Raw genomic sequence first — 20,871 nt, forward strand, 5'->3', positions numbered from 1 at the left:
TGCCCTTACACAAACGGTGGACGATATCAACTTTGTGTCTTAAAGTAGACGTCTTGTAAAGAGCATAAACAATACGTGCTCGACAGCTCACCTGTTCCCTCCCAAGTAACATTCACGAGACGCGTCTCTTGCGTTCGCTCTTCAATTTTGCCGTTGAAAAACAATGACGCGTCAACCGCGACAGCCCGTGGCATTCGTCTGGCTGGAAAACATAGATGGAAAATTAAGTCAAGCAAAGACATAAGGAAAACTCAACAGTACGGCAGGAGTCACACACACACACCTTTACGCTTTCAGTCAGGCACGGTCTGCTCAAATCACCAAGCAGAATGGATTCGAACGGATCGCGGCACGCTTCCACTTAGGCTCGACCGGGTACGGGTTGGCCACGTGTGTGTATCTGGGAAACGTAATTACCACATAAACTGATCACATCCATCATTCAATTGCCCTTACACAAACAGTGGAAAATATGAAATTTGTCTTAAAGTGGACGTCTCGTAAAGAGCGTAAAGAATACGTGCTTGATAGCTCACCTGTTCCCTCCCAAGTAACATTCACGAGACGCATCTCTTGCGTTCGCTCTTCAACTTTGACCTTGAAAAACAATGACGCGTCAACCGCAACAGAGACGCAGCCCGTGGCATTCGTCTGGCAGGAGAACATAGATGGACGATTAAGTCGAGCAAAGACATAAGGAAAACTCAACAGTACGGCAGGTCACACACACACACACACCTTTGCCCTTTCGGTCAGGCACGGTCTCCTCAAATCACCAAGCAGAATTCATTCGAACGGATCGCGGCACGCTTCCACCGAGGCTCGACCGGGTACGGGTTGGCCGCGTGTATCTGGGAAACACAAGTACGAGATAAACCACTGATCGCATCAGTCATCGAATTGCTCTTACACAAACAGTGGACGATATCAACTTTGTGCCTTCAAGTGGATGTCGCGTAAAGAGCGTAAAGAAAGCTCACCTGTTCCCTCCCGAGTGACATTCACAAGACGCGTCTCTTGCGTCATTGTTTTTCAATGCTACATTTGAAGAGCAAACACGTCAACCGTAAGAGACAAACAGCCTGTGCCGTTCATCCGCTCGTAAATAAAACCCTCAGCTAAACTGTTTATCTGGTACTTATGGGTCAGCTATTAAGCATGCATTCTTTATGCTCTTTACAAGACATCCACTTTAAGACACAAAGTTCATATTGTCCACCGTTTCATCACATCCATCACTCAATTGCCCTTACACAAACGGTGGACGATATCAACTTTGTGTCTTAAAGAAGACGTCTCGAAAAGAGCGTACACGATACGTGCTCGATCGCTCACCCGTTCCCTCCCGAGTAACATCCACGAGACGCGTCTCTCGCGTTCGCTCTTCAATTTTGCCGTTGAAAAACAATGACGCGTCAACCGCAAAAGCCCGTGGCATTCGTCTGGCAGGAGAACAAAGATGGACGATTAAGTCAAGCACAGGCATAAGGAATCAATGACCCTAGGCAGGAGTCACACACACACACACACACACCTTTGCGCTTTCAGTCAGGCACGGTCTCCTCAAATCACGGATCACGGCACACTTCCACGGGTTGGCCGTGTGTATCTGGGAAACAAAAGTATAGGAGATAAACGACTGATCACATGAGTCATTCAATTGCCCTCACATCTTTTAAACTAACTCACCTCCACCACGACCATATTTAAAAGCGGTCATTCAACTTCACGTTTCACATGGACAAAGCTCTGAAATCACCTGCAAAGACCTGCAAACAAACTCACATCTATTGCAGAATGCGTTCGAAGACGATGGCTTCCACCGAGGATCACTACTTCCCCACAAAAGCAGACACCAAACAGACCCAAACCTCGGCTTTTTAAACAGCCCAGCCAGCTGCAGCCACTGACGAGTAGGAGGAGTTCCAAGATCCAATCAGCCGTCGAAACACCAATCAGCTGCCGGAACGATTACGGAAGCCACGTCACCTGTAACACAACAACCGCAAGCAACGCCCCAAAACTAATCACTATAATACGCACCCAACAGGGTGAATAAATCTCTATTAATAGACGTCATAACGAATTCCAACCCATCAAGTCCATCATATCCGACTGGCGTTTCATTTCATTCACTTCATTGTCTGCTCGGTACTTGACACAAATTCACCTTTGACGCCGTTGTCCCAAATCATTCTATGTAGGCTGCATCTGGTTCGCGCACAGTTTCCCTGCGTTGCACGCAACACATCTCAAAAATGTCAATGTACAATTCCCATCAAAAACACAATTGGATTCTTACAAAATACATGGCTTTACCCCATTTGGTCCTGCCGCTGAAATAACTCCCTTTTTCATCCATACGTCAAGTCACATATATTTATATAATACAGATTCAATCAATCAATCGAGACAACGTCACAGTGTTTGTTTATTCGTAAAAAACAAAACAAAAAACAAAACACACACTCAAGATTGGTATGACGTTATGATGAGCGATGGTGTCCTAAAATCTCCTGAAGATCTGTTCGATAAACCATTTGCAGCTTTAGAAGTCAAAAGCAATACCTTGCAATTAATACGGTGGAAAAAGGCTGTTTTTTAACGTACGAAATATGCTTTTCAAAAACACTTTCCAAAAACACGTTTCTGGTCCACTGCGGGAGATGCCGATGCTTTATTTCCGACGCGTGCAAAGTACCACGAATCGATGTCACAAACAAATAACTCAAGTTTATTCAATCAAAAATAAACATGCATCGTAACATAAAACAAATCACTTTTAGGCCAATTGCTGGTTTGTGGCACCATGCCACTCTCGCTCCACGTGCACGGCTCTTGCACCAGCGCCCCTCTCCGGGCTGTCTGGGGTGGCCTATCGTTTATCCAAACTTTCCCCCTCTCACACACAATTGACTGATATTTAAATGAACAAGTTGAATATTGTTTCATATAAAAACAGTACAGACAGTAGAATATGTTACCAATATAATCCATTTATTTTAAAATCATGTTCTTATTATAACGCATAAAATAAAAACATTGTAAAAACACAATACCGAATAAATAATTACAACTGTAATCAATAAATAACTCTAAATATATACTATAAATATAATAAATGAATGAATAAATAAATAAATAAATAAATAATCTCATCGTGCATAGGTCTCATCCTTGCCTTACTCTTAACTCATCTCTGGTGATATGCAACAAAGCGCTGGTTTTTGTACAACAACTTCCCATCTCCACATTTGGAACGTCGCCAACGCGACACTCCACTTTTGCGCAAGTTGCACCTCCCTCTCCGAGCGCCAAATGTAGGCCGGTGTCCAACGCCGTCGTGTCGGACTTCCTGGGTGGGGTGGAGAACTCGGGGGTTGGGGCTAAGGACTTGTGGCTTGCGCTTTGCACCCGGGGGTCGGCCGACCCCGGCGGGTACCTCGTCGGCTCCCTTCGACGTAGCCGCCACCGACAGACCGACAGGCATCGGTTTCTGTTTGAGAATGCTGCGGCGGTCCCTTTTGTACATGAGCCATGCACAAAACCGCTTCGCTGCGACGACTCCCTCTGACGAACGGAAATCGACAAAACCTCGGCCTCGCTTCGCCGTCTCCTTATCGCTCATCAATGTCGCACCACCTGAAAGACGTGGACATTTGTTTTCACGATAACACTAATATAATACCTGTAACAAATGGAAGGCACGTGTGCAGTCTATCTGCATCAGAAGAAAAATGCGTGTGCGTGCATGGTTCGATTTGGTCGTGATTGTGCAACTGACACGATTAGCGCATTACCTGCGCGATTTACCCTGACGGTACCCACACTTCTCAGTCCCGGGTTGGTGCGCAGCGTCTTCACCGAGTTGAAGCTGGTAAAGAAGTTGTCGCAGAACACCACAGTTGCCTCTTTGCGTACTGCGATAGTGTTGCGGAGTATCGAGACAACCTTGGCGCCGAGGAGGAGGTCTTTCGAGCCCGGATGTGCACGCTCTTCCTCTTGAATGTCGAAGACCGTTGCGGACCCTCGGTACGACACGAAGTCGTGGATGACGCCAGAGTCACTGCCACGACAGAAGATCTCAAACCCCCACTTGTCCGGCTCGTTCTGAACGCACTGCCCGAGTTTGCCAGCTCTGGTGCCCTTGTAAGCCACCGGCACTTCATCGACACTTCGCCTGTTGGTAGGTGGAATAAGGGGGCGTTGTTCTTTGGTCAAAAAGAGGGCGCGTCTCACGGAAGCGGTCAGGGCAGCCCCCCATCTGGAAGTCGTCGTTGAAGCGGACGTATCTTCGGAGCGGTTCGAAGCGCTTCACCGACGCGGTATCCGCGGCCACCGGCGGGAAGCGTGACTCGCAGGCCCGGTCATCTTCCAAAGAGGGAAATTCAAAAACGTCCGCGTAGAGCAAAACGGACAAGAAAACCTCCATTTCTGCGGCAGCGGCGTTGACGGACGTCCCGGTCCATCTGGGGTGTCCATGAAATGTACGGCAGTCCGTCGTGTCTGAAAGAGACGGAACGTAGTAAACGTTACTGTACAGTGTGGGGTCGCAAACTGTGTCTTCAGTGCATCAGGTACATCTATCCATAATAAATGCACAATGGTCATATTGACAAACCGTTCACCCAACATACACTGATGAAAACAATCTGCTTGATTTACTTACAAAACATAATGATTTTTTTGGCATAACTTTATCACGTAGATCCAACGAGACAAGTCTTTGTAGAAACTACTTAATTTTTCTGTTTGTTGAAATAGAATTTTCACATAAAGTTAACTTAATTTTAGCATCGCTCTAGTAATTTATTTATTTATGTGTGTGATCTACATAACTTTAAGAGTTCTGAACGAGTAATTTTGATTGAATCCAACAAGCTTTTTACATTTCCATATTACACATTTCAAGTGGGATCTATTTTTTTTTTTTCTTTTTTTTTTTAATGTTAGTGTATTTTAAAGTTACATTTACTCATTATTAAAAACTTAGTTTTTTTTTTACTGAAAGTATAAATGCAAACAGTTATTTTTTACTACTACTAGTTCAACACTGGTACTATCCCCGTGGGATGTGCTAATCAAATACAAGTTGACATTTTCGCCATTTGATAGTAAAAACTGACAAGGTCAGTATAAAAAAATTAAAAGTATAATAAAATATATTCACCTCACAGGTTGAAACGTTCACTGTAAAAAATTTCCTGTAGAATTTACAGGAATTTACTGGCAAAAAAAGTTGCCAATAAAATCCTGTCAAAATGTTGGAAATTGCTGTAAAATTGATTACAGTGTAATACTGTAAAGCAATTTACAGTTAATTGTTGTATATGAAATGTATAGGTATACAGTAATTTATAGGGTTTTTTACAGTAACATTGAATTAAACCTCTATTTTATTTTACAGCGATATTTTGCAATTTCACTAAAGTACAGTATTTACCTGGCAATAAAGTTGCCAATAAAATCCTGTAAATACCCCCAAAATTCAAGTAGATGCTCTAATAGTTTAACGTTTAAAAAGCTGAAAAGAATCATTTTAACAGTAAACTAAACTGTACTCAATTATTTACCATTATATTGATGTAGACGCATTAAAATAAACATCTATTTTAATAAAACAAATATTTATTACAATAATCAGCAAATTACTACAAGACTGGTAACAACAATTTTACTTTTTCAAGTACAGAAAATCTTTTCAAAATCAGTCACAAAATAACTACAAATAAGGCTTAACACCAAGATACTGGGTTCGATAAAATTAAAATTGTATTATTACAAAATTAATAAAAGGGATAGATCATCCAAAAATGAAAATTCTGTCATCATTTACTCACCCTCAAGTTGTTCCAAATCTGTATGAGTTTCTTTCTTTGTTGAACACGAAAGATGATATCTTAAAGAATTTTGCTAACCAGACAATCGAAAGTAAATGGCTACCACCAACTGTTCGATTACCAACATTTTTCAAAATGTCTAAGTTCAGCAGAAGAAAGAAACTCATACAGGTTTTTAACAACACGGGGGTGAGGAAATGGTGAATGGTTTTCCATTTTTGGGTGATAGTTCACTTTGAAATTAATTTTTGATACGTTTTATCTTACCTCAAGGGGATCCAAGATGTAGGGTGTCTTTGTTTCCACGGCATTTTCAATTTTGACATTTTTCGGTCAAACCGTTCTCGTCCGTCAGTCACACACCGGAGGCTAAGGGGGTCCACCAAAGAGCATGCACAGAGAAGTCCAAATTAAACATGATTTCATGACTCGTACGTGCGAGCACACATTGATGGCCTAAGACACGAAACGAGCGGTTTGTGTGAGAAAACGAACAGGATTTATATCGTTTTTACCTCTTGTAATCATAGCCATGACAAAATGATCTGCCGGCACGGGCGCTTCGGTCTGCGCTTGCGCGCCTACGTCACTCTTCGTTTATACCATAGACGGTAAAAGAAATGGACAGAGCGATCTCATTGGAACTCCATTGAGACGATCGAAGCCCGTTTTTGGCCATTTGTTAGCACTTCCGTCCCTGACGCGCAGACTCAAACAGAGCTTGACGGCGTAGATGTGACGAGAGCAAACCGTCTGTCTTCTAGTGCAGTGGCATGTGAGATCTGAATCGTTCCCTTCCGATACATGCAGAGGCGGAGAGTGTGAATAGGAGCCGTCCATGAGCGAGGAGCAGGAGAAACTTTTGCTGGGTATTTGCTAATTAATTATTTTGTCTTTTTGCCTCCACGTTTCCCCGATTGCAGAGAGTCGCGTGGGTATGACGCAATCGTTAGCCTACTTTCACTAAGACTGCATCTACGGGGCCATAACATAAGCTACAAGGTAATGGAGCTATTTATACATTGTCGTGTTTCTTTAGAAATAAATAAAGGACGAACGGGGTCTTCAAACGCCTCAGATGTAAAGTTATTCGTCGTCAAAGTGACGCCAACACGAATGGGAGTCAATGGGAATAAGTGAAGTTCTGCTACAAGATGTCAGCTCCCGCGAGGCTTCAACTTCCGCTCGATGGATTACCCCCTTGGTTTATACAGAGATTTCGGAAGTTTCACCTTTCACTAAACATATTTAACCGCAATGAAAGACCATTTCGGTACATCTAAACATGTTTAGTAAAAGGTAAAACTTCCGAAATCTCCGTGTAAATATTGAGTGACGTCACACGCAAGCGATCACTTCCGGCGTAACATTGAACTGATTCAGTTCGGTTCAGTTGGACATTGCACGACTGATTCGGGTCACTTGGACGTCACTGTGACTACACGAGGTAAAAACGATATAAATACTGTTCCTTTTCTCGAACAAACCGCTCGTTTCGGGTCTTAGGCCATCAATGTGTACTTGCACATACGAGTCATTAAATCATGTTTAATTTGGACTTCTGTGCTGCTCTTTGGTGGACCCCCTTAGCCTCCAGTGTGTGACTGACGGACGAGAACGGTTTGACCGAAAAATGTCAAAATTGAAAATGCTGTGGAAACAAAGACACCCTACATCTTGGATCCCCTTGAGGTAAGATAAAACATATCAAAAATTAATTTCAACGTGAACCATCCCTTTAAGCTCAAACAACAGAATGGCAAAATTGTTCACTCTCATCTCTTGTTAAAATTCAAATTTCTGCTTTTCTATTATTATTATTATTATTATTATTTTAGTTTCAAAGTACTTTTTTACATTTTGTGTAATTATAGACGTCTCAGTTTTTTGGTTTTATATATACATTTGACAACTCACATGCTTAACCACTCAAGGTCCACAGGGTAGCCCAATGAAAAGAGTAGACACATGACGATTGACTGTGTTGTTCCTCTTCTCTGAGGTCTTTCCACTTTCATTGATGTTCTTGGTAAACATCTGCTCGAAAATCAGTCAGAAAAATACAAGCAGAAGCTTTAGGATCATGTGCAGACTTATGAAAATATACCACTTTACCATAAGCATTATTTGCACTACTAAAAAGGATTTGTTCACCACAAAATGACATTTCTGTAATTAATTACTCGTTAATCTGTCACTACTGACCTTCATTCGTTTTCAGGAACGCACATTAAGATGTGTTTGATGAAATCAGAGAGGTATCTGAACCACACATAGACCACAACGTCATTACGACGTCCGGGGCCCAGAAAGGTAGTGAAAAAAAAAAGTAATGTTGAAATTAGGGCTGAGCGATATATCAATATAAAGAATATATATTTTAAATGTGATATGTAATTAGAGTTTGCGCTGCACGCCTTGCTCCAAGCAAGCTGCTTAGTGCTGACCCAGAGCTCTCTGCACTGCTCCCCGCGCCCCAGTCACTCCTTTTCCACTTTGCGTGCTTGATTAAAGCATGTTATGTTATAACATGAAATAAAGTCTTTCACCTCAGCAAAACGGACTTTGTCCTGTCAGCCGTTATACTGTAACGTTAGTCGTAGCGCACACTCAATTGCACGCGCAAATGCGGCGGCGCGCGCTGGATCGCCTCACTGTATATAAAGTGCAAAAGAAACAACGAGCATGCAACACTGACTGTTGCGTTGTAAATAACACGAAATAAAAACAAAGCAGGTATGATTTTAATTCTATTCACCAGGAGCAGTTTCAATGTTTCATTAACAGTATTGTCTATTCACCAAGGTAACTGTCATGTCTATATTAACCCCTTAATGCCCCTATTTTTCTTTGTGTTATTTTTTATATTTTTTAAATGAATGTAATGGCTCATACCAACGTTGTATTGACAAAATAAATAAACCAATTAATAAATCACAATTACAATTCCAAGGGAATAATCTGCAATTAAGATTTTTGTCATAATCATGCAGCCCTAAGGTGAAGAAACCTGTTAATTATTTATTCATTTGATTTTGCAAATGTTCATGTTTCAATAAAACTACTTGTGACGTGTCATATTTGGCTTTGACTGAACATTTGCTCTCACTTTGCAGAAAAAATATCGGGATATATTTTGTATATTGAAATTCAGCCTAAATATATTGGGATATGACTATTGGTCCACATCACCCAGCCCTAGTTGAGATGAAAACTCGTGTTCGTTACATTTTACTTCATATTTGCAACCACATGTGTTGTATTCATTGTTGCAAAACTTGTTCTGTAGTTCGTTGTTATCGTGATCAAAACCATTGATCTGAAGCTCAATGCTGATGCTGTCATGTAAATAGTTTTCTTATCAGCAATAAATATAACAATTTCTGATCAACCCATATCAATTGCATGCTTAAAATAACATACCGGTTAAAGCCCCGCCCATTTCAAGACTACCCGACCCACTTCCGGGTTTAGGCCCCGCCCAGTCCGAGTACAGATACAGATACAGATAATTCATATGGTTATACAGATACAGATACAGATACAGATAATGCTGTACTCGCTCATCCCTACTGTTTACTACAGCGTCAGAGATCGACACAGAAGAGAAGAGATTTCGTGGCTGATCCAGTGTAGTCGCATGGTATATTTTAACATTGTCTTAACTGCTTTTCTGGACCTTGGAAGTTGCAATGATTTTGTGGCCTATGTGTGGTTCAGAAACCCTGTAAGATTTCATCAAAAATATCTTAATTTGTGTTCCGAAAATGAACGAAGGCCAGTAGTTAATTAATGACAGCCCAGCCAACATGTATATGTGGGCCCCACATGGTTTATGCTTGGGCTACGTGGGTACCAAGTGGGTATGGTCCCAAAATGGGCATCTTTTCTGGGGCCCACTTGGGTCAGCTACGTCGGTCCCACATGGGCAAAAATAGGTGGGCTCCCTATGTGGGTCCTAGTTGGGTCACTAATGGGAAATGAGGGCATGGGCTCAAAATGGGGAACACAAATGGGGCCCATTTGGGTTTATCAAATGGGTGAGACATTGGCAAATACAACCAGTCCCATATAGGCTGCCTGCGTGGGCCCAAGGTAGTACCCACATAGATAATCTCTATATGGGTTATGAATGGGAAAAATATATGGGGTCCACTTTCATAACCCATATGGGTCAGACATGGGCAAACACAATCAGTCCTATATAGGCTGCCTACATGAGCCCAATGTGGCACCCACGTTGGTAATCTCTATATGGGTTTTGAATGGGGCAATACATATGGGGCCCACATGGCCAAACTATATCGGACAGACATGTGCAAACACAATCAATCCCATATAAGCAACCTATATAGGCCCAAGATAGTTCCCTCATAGGTAATCTTTATATGGGTTCTGAATGGGAAAAACATATGGGTCCCACTTTGATAAACCGCATGGGTCAGACATGGGCAAACACAAACAGTCCCATTTAGGCTGCCTACATGGGCCCAAGGTAGTTCCCTCATAGGTAATCTCTATATGGGTTCTGAATGGGAAAAACATATGGGGCCCACTTTGATAAACCGCATGGGTCAGACATGGGCAAACACAAACAGTCCCATTTAGGCTGCCTACATGGGCCCAAGGTAGTTCCCTCATAGGTAATCTCTATATGGGTTCTGAATGTGAAAAACATATGGGGCCCATTTTGATAAACCGCATGGGTCAGATATGGGCAAACACAAACAGTCCCATATAGGCTGCCTACATGGGCCCAAGGTAGTTCCCTTATAGGTAATCTCTATATGGGTTCTGAATGTGAAAAATATATGGGGCCCATTTTGATAAACCGCATGGGTCAGATATGGGCAAACACAAGCAGTCCCATATAGGCTGCCTACATGGGCCCAAGGTAGATCCCTCATAGGTAATCTCTATATGGGTTCTGAATGTGAAAAATATATGGGGCCCATTTTGATAAACCGCATGGGTCAGATATGGGCAAACACAAGCAGTCCCATATAGGCTGCCTACATGGGCCCAAGGTAGTTCCCTCATAGGTAATCTCTATATGGGTTCTGAATGTGAAAAATATATGGGGCCCATTTTGATAAACCGCATGGGTCAGATATGGGCAAACACAAACAGTCCCATATAGGCTGCCTACATGGGCCCAAGGTAGTTCCCTCATAAGTAATCTCTATATGGGTTCTGAATGGGAAAAACATATGGGGCCCACTTTGATAAACCGCATGGGTCAGACATGGGCAAACACAAACAGTCCCATATAGGCTGCCTACATGGGCCCAAGGTAGTTCCCTCATAAGTAATCTCTATATGGGTTCTGAATGGGAAAAACATATGGGGCCCACTTTGATAAACTGCATGGGTCAGATATGGGCAAACACAAACAGTCCCATATAGGCTGCCTACATGGGCCCAAGGTAGTTCCCTCATAAGTAATCTCTATATGGGTTCTGAATGGGAAAAACATATGGGGCCCACTTTGATAAACCGCATGGGTCAGACATGGGCAAACACAAACAGTCCCATTTAGGCTGCCTACATGGGCCCAAGGTAGTTCCCTCATAGGTAATCTCTATATGGGTTCTGAATGTGAAAAATATATGGGGCCCATTTTGATAAACCGCATGGGTCAGATATGGGCAAACACAAACAGTCCCATATAGGCTGCCTACATGGGCCCAAGGTAGTTCCCTTATAGGTAATCTCTATATGGGTTCTGAATGTGAAAAATATATGGGGCCCATTTTGATAAACCGCATGGGTCAGACATGGGCAAACACAAGCAGTCCCATATAGGCTGCCTACATGGGCCCAAGGTAGTTCCCTCATAGGTAATCTCTATATGGGTTCTGAATGTGAAAAATATATGGGGCCCATTTTGATAAACCCCATGGGTCAGATATGGGCAAACACAAACAGTCCCATATAGGCTGCCTACATGGGCTCAAGGTAGTTCCCTCATAAGTAATCTCTATATGGGTTCTGAATGGGAAAAACATATGGGGCCCACTTTGATAAACCGCATGGGTCAGACATGGGCAAACACAAACAGTCCCATATAGGCTGCCTACATGGGCCCAAGGTAGTTCCCTCATAAGTAATCTCTATATGGGTTCTGAATGTGAAAAATATATGGGGCCCATTTTGATAAACCGCATGGGTCAGATATGGGCAAACACAAGCAGTCCCATATAGGCTGCCTACATGGGCCCAAGGTTGTTCCCTCATAGGTAATCTCTATATGGGTTCTGAATGTGAAAAATATATGGGGCCCATTTTGATAAACCGCATGGGTCAGATATGGGCAAACACAAGCAGTCCCATATAGGCTGCCTACATGGGCCCAAGGTAGTTCCCTCATAGGTAATCTCTATATGGGTTCTGAATGTGAAAAATATATGGGGCCCATTTTGATAAACCGCATGGGTCAGATATGGGCAAACACAAACAGTCCCATATAGGCTGCCTACATGGGCTCAAGGTAGTTCCCTCATAAGTAATCTCTATATGGGTTCTGAATGGGAAAAACATATGGGGCCCACTTTGATAAACCGCATGGGTCAGACATGGGCAAACACAAGCAGTCCCATATAGGCTGCCTACATGGGCCCAAGGTAGTTCCCTCATAAGTAATCTCTATATGGGTTCTGAATGTGAAAAATATATGGGGCCCATTTTGATAAACCGCATGGGTCAGACATGGGCAAACACAAGCAGTCCCATATAGGCTGCCTACATGGGCCCAAGGTAGTTCCCTCATAGGTAATCTCTATATGGGTTCTGAATGTGAAAAATATATGGGGCCCATTTTGATAAACCGCATGGGTCAGACATGGGCAAACACAAGCAGTCCCATATAGGCTGCCTACATGGGCCCAAGGTAGTTCCCTCATAGGTAATCTCTATATGGGTTCTGAATGTGAAAAATATATGGGGCCCATTTTGATAAACCGCATGGGTCAGACATGGGCAAACACAAGCAGTCCCATTTAGGCTGCCTACATGGGCCCAAAGTAGTTTCCACATAAGTAATCTCTATATGGGTTCTGAATGTGAAAAATATATGGGGCCCATTTTGATAAACCGCATGGGTCAGACATGGGCAAACACAAGCAGTCCCATATAGGCTGCCTACATGGGCCCAAGGTAGTTCCCTCATAGGTAATCTCTATATGGGTTCTGAATGTGAAAAATATATGGGGCCGATTTTGATAAACCGCATGGGTCAGACATGGGCAAACACAAGCAGTCCCATAGCCTACATGGGCCCAAAGTAGTTTCCACATAAGTAATCTCTATATGGATCATTAATGCGGAAATATATACAAGTATAATTGTGAATATAATGAACTATGGAATAAATATAAATTGTGCATCTGTAAATGACTTCATAAACTATACACTTGTAAAAAAAACATATCTGTGCAATCATTAAAACATTTATATACAGTATATTTATGATTTACAGTATAATCCTTGTTAAAATACCACTAACAGTTGACCATATTTAGTAGTGAGGAAATTTCACAAATGGACTTATTCCACAGGTGGAAACCTATCATGGTACCACGCTTGAATTCACTGAGCTCCTGAAAGCAACCTATGTTTTTACACATGTTTGTAGAAGCACCTGCATACCTAGGTGCTTGATTTTATACAACTGTGGCCATGGAAGTGATTGAAACACCCCCATTCAATAACTTGGATGGGTGTCCCAATACTGTTGGCAATAGGATACAGTATAGGCCACGGCTCTTCAAATCCAGTCCTGGAGTGTTGGCGTTCAGCAGATATTAGTTCCAACCCTAATCATTGACACTAAATATTTAAAGTGTCAACTTTTAGTGGTTTAATTTTGTTACTGCAAACTTCTGAGTTACTGCAATATGCTTATCTCAATATAGTTATACAAATGGTTCAAAATATCCCGAAAATGGTCACTGTACAATATGAAGAACGGGTTACAGAAGCTACTTATCTATCAAAATATTCTAATGACTTGAGATGGCTAGAATAAATCAAACCCCTAGCATCAGCCAAATGCCCTTATTCAATGGAAATACTCAAGAGTTTTCTGGTCAGTCAGTTAGTGACAATGTAATTCTAGAGATTTTAAATATTGGGGTTAGGGTTAGGGTTTTGATTATTGAAAGAGACTCAGTCCAGATGATGAAATAGCCCAAGTAAAAAAAAGTTAGAATGCAACATGCAGTGTTTGAAGGGAAAATCAAAACTAAATTCAAAAATCACATTTGCAGCGGGAGTACAGAATGCACACAATGTACACAAATGTAACATTTTAATGCTAAACAGTTGAATTATTTTTTATCTGTTTGTTGAATCATGTCATGTCTTCAAGAAATCCATAACATTTAAATTATTATTATTTCTAATTATTAATTTCTAATTATTATTGTAGCATTTTATGATATTTTGATCAAAACACCACTTCAAAAATATAAATTTGTGTTGAAATAGAATCAGTATATTATTAACAATAATAAAAATAATGGATATAATTTCAATCTCAACAAGTGCAGAATAAACTTTTTTTGCTTTGTGCGATTTTGTTTGGGGTTTACAATTTTGTGTGTGTGCCTAAAGTTTAGCTTGCAGGATTACATTTTTATTCACACACTTTCATAAAAACAGTAATCAAATAATATAGCCTACAAATTAAATTAAACACGGATTTCTTAAAAAAAAAAATCATTACCACTTTTTTTTTTTTTTTTTTTTAATCATTACCACTGAAACAATAGAGTGCCGAAGTGATGACGTCACTTTGTAGGACAACCCGGAAGCTAGCGGCGCATGGGTTCCCTCGGTAAAAAAGCAATGCATTTTCCCCATAGACTTTTGGAAAATCGCAAAAAATAAGATCTGTGTTTAACAGAGGGTTGTGACCCTTACACGTTTTGTCTAGCAAGATAATCTTTACAAGTTAATCCAAAATTTATATACATTTTGAAGCATATATAAAGATTTTAAAAAACACAATCAGACACAATAAAGTTTAAAAAAAAAAACACACGCAGGTTATAATTGTGTGTTCTATGTCATAGATCAAAACGTGAAAATATTTAGAGGCTCTGTTCACCAGAGACCTTATTTCAGGAGATTTAGCAAAAACCCATTCAAAAAACCCATAGGCTTTAGAGCGAGGGAACTGTAATGCTAAAATGCAAATTCACTTCTGCGTTTTGGCCTACAGAGTGACGTCGTAACTTCGGTTGTTTCACCTTCTTTGATCATGATTGGTTAATCTGACTGTCATCTATGTAACTGGCCAATGACAACTGTGCGCGCCTTTTTACTGGTCAAGTTTGAAAAATCAAATACATTTGAGTTGATGACGACGGCTGCTCAGCAAGATTACTCGGTCTTTCAATTATTATTTTGAACTAATTTGCGATGTGACATGTAAACGAAGGAGAACAGAAGATGTGAACACACAGAAGACGCTCAGACTGGATGCGTGAGATCCTGCAATATTGGCGATCAGGTAAGAGAACATTTTTCTGTCTCCACTATCATTTTAGAAAAACTGAGATCCACTAATATAAACGTTTAGGTATTACATTCAAATAAGTGGATGAGAGTGTTAATATAGTTCATGGTTGAATATGCAGATAAACAAAACGTATGTGAATGGAGTTCATTAACTACCCAGAAATGTTCTGTGTAACTTAACGTTAACGTTACATACGAGAGTTTTATAAACGGATAACGGACGTAGGCTACTAAGTTACCTGCAGTTGTGTTTGTAACGTTAACATAACGGGTAGCTAACCATATTTATCTGAAAGCAACGTTAGTGCTTCTGAGTAGCTAAGTGTATTTGATTGTGCTAAAGTGGAACTATTGCAAATATACTTTTGGTACACTTAATAGTGGTAACGTTATTACTTTATTTTTTTGTCGTAATATATATATATATATATATATATATATATATATATATAAAAAATGTTCATTGTGTAATAAAGTCTTCTTAGGTGATGTGTCATTATGTTAATGAAATTGAAGTATAATTAGTATGAAATGTGTTCTAATATATTCTGGTAGAAGTTATTTATTTATTTACTAGGGAAGTAGAATCCAAATGAGTAAAGTGACTGATATATTGTGAAAAGCGCTATATAAATATGATTTGACTGATAAAACGGTCATTTACTCTCTGAAACACTGGAATCTACAGAAGAGTTGAGAAATGTTATTGGTCTAACGTTAAATCTCTTATATTTTAGTAGATGCCCGTTTCTAAATATTTTGACATCACCTCTTAAAAAACTGATAACTGCTAATGATAAGAGATTTGTTTATTTTTTTATTATTTTTATATATCAAGCACTGGAAGAAGATTTTTGGGGGGAGAGCAGGCACCCAACAGAGACAAATCCACCACGGCATGATTATCAACTTCATTATGTAAGTCAGTTTTAACCATTGCTTCTAAACCTTACATTGGGATTAATATATTATGTTGTCAAAAGTATTATACTCATCATCAAAAGTCATATCCTCTACCAGTGACAAATCTGAGTAACTAATTATCTTTATGTCTTTCTTCCTCTAAAGTGACAAAGAAAGGAGAACATGTCACCATCATGAGCCCTTTATTTAGTTCACGGAAGAACATCAAGGGAAAGACCCTCAGACGTGTCATAACAGGATAAATGTGGCTACAGGTAAAATTGTTTGATGGTTTGTTTGATTTTGGAGTAGCAATTTCTTTTTTTAAAGCTTTAATTGATGTGATGTGACATGTGTCCCCAAACTCGGAATTTGTGCTCTTCATTTCATCCATTCAAGTGCACACACACACACACACACACAGCAGTGAGTATTAAACACACACAGTGGAGACCGGGGAGCTATTGGGCTATTTTTCATGTTCTCTGAATGTTTTATAATGGCAAATGTTGGTACGATATTGATACGTTTTGTTTTAATATTGTTAAGGACGCATCACCCCACCCCATCCCAGATTGACCAAGGATCCAGATGAGTACTGGCAATTTGGTGGAGGATTGCTCTTTATCTACTACATTGTACTGTCACTTCCGGTATGGATTTATTAACCTTGTTGAGGTGTTTTGATTGTACTTAATTTAATAAATTTTTCAAAATTAGATTTTACATAATTTAATTAGAGTATTTAGCCCATGATTTACTCACCCTCAAGCCATCCTTTGGTGTATATTAGCCCACGTTCTTCTTTCAGACAAATACAATCAGAATTTTATTAATAAACACCCTGACGCTTCCAAGTTTCGTAATGGCAGTGGATTGCAACTATTAGTTTAAAAAAGCTCAAAAAAGTGCATCCATCCATCATAAACTCCACACGGCTCCAGGGGGGTTAATAAAGACCTTCTGAAGCAAAAATTTTGTTTGAAAAATATCCATATTTAAACTTTTTAAAGTAAAACAACTAGCTTCCAACTAAATGGCCATAAGCAGCCTACTTGCAAACTTATGCAATTGACCTGTGGCTAAGCCACGCCCCCTCCACTCACTTGGACAAACAGTCAACATTCGGGGACAGGCGCTATGGCAGACATTTTACAGGAGGCAATTGGTGATTTTTGGAGACAAAAATATTATATATCATCTCAAAGTCACCTTAAGGGCCTTAACTATGCATTGGAGGGTTATATTAATAATTTTATTGTTGAGAAGGTCGATGAAAAGCTTCAGCTCCAGGCAAAAATGTAATTTACAGGTCACAATGTAAACGTGATATACCGCATATCGTTGCCATCACCGTTTGGTGCTACAGTATTTACATGAATCATTCAGCACAACATTGTTAACATTTGTTATCTCGGTTATTTACAGATACGCTAATTAAGCTAAGTGACATGATGTACAAAGCAACTAGAAGGCTAACTTTAGTTGTTGTTGTGGTCTACCGCGGCGCATGACTTAATCGCATAACTTAATCCAGAGCAGACACTTATCTCTGTTGAGAAGTGGCTTGGGAAAGGGTAAAGAAATACACACCGTCGCCCAGTCTCTCGGGAACCTAGTGTCGGAGTTGTATGTACCCCATGCACACCGTTTGACCATTTTAAACTTAAAATGACAAAAAAACCTAATGAAAACTGACTAACTGCAATGCATTTCAATGGACGTGGAAGCAGAGAATGTCCGAGTGTATTAGGTTAGGTGCGCACTGGTCATCGCGTTTGACTGAATGGCTTAGCCATAGGTCAATTTGTGACGTCAGAAGTAGCGTAGTGCATAATGGTGTAGAGTAAATATCAACTTAAAACCACATAAGTTGCACTTTACACTTAAGTGCAATCTGTATGTTCGCTTGGCCGGAAGCTGGTTATTTTATTTAATAAAGTTTTAAATATGAATATTTGATAATGCTTTAGATTACAGCCTGGAAAGTACTGCGTAATTAAAGCGATTTAACAGCGTAACCTTTGGTAATTATAGTGTACCTATAACATACTTACAATATAAGTATAAAGGAACAATATATTAAGTTTGGGGAATAAGGAGGTAACAACCAGGAGAATTAAACAATTATTTATACTGTAAGTATTAAAGGACTAAAGGGTGTTTATCCTACTATTGTGATAACAATCTTACATTTGGGAGCAATTTCACCAGAAAATTGTACACTGCTTACCTTTTTGAAATAAAGGTGAACCAATACCTACTCTAAAATTACAGGCTTTTAAAAAAAATTACAGGGTACATATGCATTTATAAAGTCATCTTTTTTACATAAGTGCACTGAAACAAAAACTATTGCAACTTTTGCTTAAATATTGGGGAAAGATACACTTGTTTCATGTGGTGGTGCTTGTTACCCCCTTGTTCCATGTAGTTACAGGGTAAGTACAATAAAAATACATACACAGTTTTATATCACTGACTTGGAAACCTTTATTTATTATACAAGCACCACTTACCCTGTAACCACATCAAACAAAATATATGTCCCAGTATTTAAAAAAAATTGCAATAGTCTTAGCTTTTCTTGCCTTGAAACATGTTAGCCAAAACTTAAACATCTGCACTTTTGCTATAATTTTTTTTTTAAATATTAAAGAATTGTATAAATGCCTATACATGTACCCTGTCCTTTAAAAAAAGCCTATACAGTATTGATACACAATTTTTACAAAAAGGTTTGCAGTGTATGTACTCTGTGTAAGACTGTTGTATCATAATAGTAGAATAAGTAACCCTTATTTCTATAATACTTACAGTATTAATATATATTTTTAATTCTCCTGGTTGTTACCCCATTATTCCCAAAACTTTACCCATATACTTACATGCAAGTCCTTTATAGGTACACTATAATTGCAGAAAGTTACACTGTAAATTCATCTTAATTACATAGTACATTCCGGGCTGTAATCTAAAGCGTTACCGAATATTTTTCTTACACAAACTCATGGCTTTGCTTCAGAAGGCGTTTAATAACCCCCTCCCACTGTATATGCGCTCTTTTGACTCTGTTGATGCCTTCAAATGCAGACTAAAGTCTTATTTATTTGTTCAGGCTTTTAATTAGGTACCTGTGTTACATGATATGGTCATCATGTACTGTCTATGCTTTTATTTTGTGTATTTTATGATATTAATGTTTTTGTTGTAAGGCACTTTGTTGCCTTGTACCTGTGAAAGGTGCTATATAAATAAACTTTTACTTACTTACTTAGTTAACCTAACCCTAATATCTGGCCGATTGATCGGAGCATTCCTAATTTTACTTTAAAAGTAATCATAAATCATTATACTTATTATGCATACTTTATAAACTGTTTTTTATTGATTTCCTAAATGCCCTTCCAGTGACATTCCAAAACCGTCACCATTCCTATATAATTTTTTTGCTGTTTTTTTTTTTATCCTGAGTAGAAATTGTTATTCTGTCATAAGGTATTGTGACGTGTAAGTAACATGATTTTTCTAAAATCAAAATCCCTAAAAAAAAAAAAAAAAAAAAAAAAATGTTTTGCAGAGGCTCTTAAGAAGACAACACAGATCAACTGGCAAGGAACTGAGAGGGAACTCTCAAAATAGTCCAGGACAAGAGATGGAGGAGGAGAGTGTCTAGATGCGCAAATGACTGTCTGCAGTGTAAGCTGTACTGATAAATGTACTGTATAGTTGCTGCTTCTTCTAACTGTCACCAATTTATATCCTGTTCAAATGTTCAGTAAAGACTGGGTCAAATACAGGTTCAAAATATGTATTTTAACAAATAGGTATTAAATAGATACTCTTTAATCTGACATAAATCTGCTTCTTTAAATATTGTCCCTGGAATTTCAGAATATAGCATAATATGATGATGAGTAATTTTAATAAAATTGAAAATATTTCAATATCACTGTGTGCTCTAATGCTTTAAAACTTGTTTGTGTGGTGTTGCTACTCATTTAGATGGAGCCCAGATGATCCCTAATTGGGCCACATGCACATGATTCCTAGTTGGGCCCCACCTAAAGCCCTGTGAAATCCTGTATAAAAGAAATCCTGAATCCTGAAATCCAGCAAGTTGCTGGGGCCAGCATGGAACCTATGGACAAACCCACTTAAAGCCCATATTTCAGCCCATATAGTAACCTTGTAGTACCCACAAAAAACTAAAGCTGGGACCAAGATAGGTCTTGTGCATGTGGCCCAGTTGGGGCCCACCTGTTTATAAGTGCGATCCTACATGAAACCCACCTGGGCGATTTACATGGCACCATTATGGAACCCACGGACAATCCCATACAGAGCCCACTTTTCATTTCAAAGCCACATGGGACCCACATACAAATGTCGGCTGGGTTAAAGCTGGGCCCGAGATGGGTCTTGTGCATGTTGCCCACTTGGGTCCGGCCTAGTACCAAGTGTAATCCTACATAAAATTCATCTGGGCAATTTACATAGGGCCATTATGTAACCCGTGGACAATCCCAATCAAAGCCCATTTTTTAGCCCATTTCAAACCCACATGGGCCCCACATATAAATATCGGCTGGGTTAAAGCTGGGAC

At 39.7% G+C, this 20,871-nt stretch overlaps 1 protein-coding gene and 3 long non-coding RNA genes across 4 annotated transcripts; 1 reads left to right on the top strand and 3 right to left on the bottom strand.

Moving 5' to 3' along the window:
* Positions 1-50: 50 nt before the first annotated feature.
* LOC148995862 (uncharacterized) lies at positions 51-1,253 on the bottom strand. Its single transcript, XR_016145791.1, has 5 exons — positions 981-1,253; positions 739-851; positions 537-651; positions 284-400; positions 51-202 (listed from the first exon to the last, which is right to left on the bottom strand). It is a non-coding gene; the product is annotated as an uncharacterized LOC148995862 (long non-coding RNA).
* Position 1,254: 1 nt separating this feature from the next.
* Positions 1,255-1,894, bottom strand: LOC120461297 (uncharacterized). The gene is made up of 3 exons (XR_016145795.1): positions 1,690-1,894; positions 1,535-1,609; positions 1,255-1,442 (listed from the first exon to the last, which is right to left on the bottom strand). It is a non-coding gene; the product is annotated as an uncharacterized LOC120461297 (long non-coding RNA).
* Positions 1,895-2,718: 824 nt separating this feature from the next.
* On the bottom strand, positions 2,719-4,432 carry LOC148995863 (uncharacterized). Its single transcript, XM_089119158.1, has 3 exons — positions 4,356-4,432; positions 3,801-4,312; positions 2,719-3,642 (listed from the first exon to the last, which is right to left on the bottom strand). The coding sequence occupies exons 1-3, from the start codon at positions 4,430-4,432 to the stop codon at positions 3,194-3,196; spliced, it is 1,038 nt and encodes a 345-aa protein (XP_088975284.1). The 3' UTR covers positions 2,719-3,193.
* A 10,577-nt stretch (positions 4,433-15,009) lies between these two features.
* LOC120475701 (uncharacterized) lies at positions 15,010-20,214 on the top strand. Its single transcript, XR_016145789.1, has 5 exons — positions 15,010-15,354; positions 16,201-16,280; positions 16,431-16,540; positions 16,815-16,918; positions 19,846-20,214. It is a non-coding gene; the product is annotated as an uncharacterized LOC120475701 (long non-coding RNA).
* Positions 20,215-20,871: the final 657 nt, after the last annotated feature.

Source organism: Pimephales promelas, chromosome 2, assembly GCF_988280905.1.
Source record: "Pimephales promelas chromosome 2, fPimPro1.hap1.1, whole genome shotgun sequence".
Classification (NCBI taxonomy): Eukaryota; Metazoa; Chordata; class Actinopteri; order Cypriniformes; family Leuciscidae; genus Pimephales; species Pimephales promelas.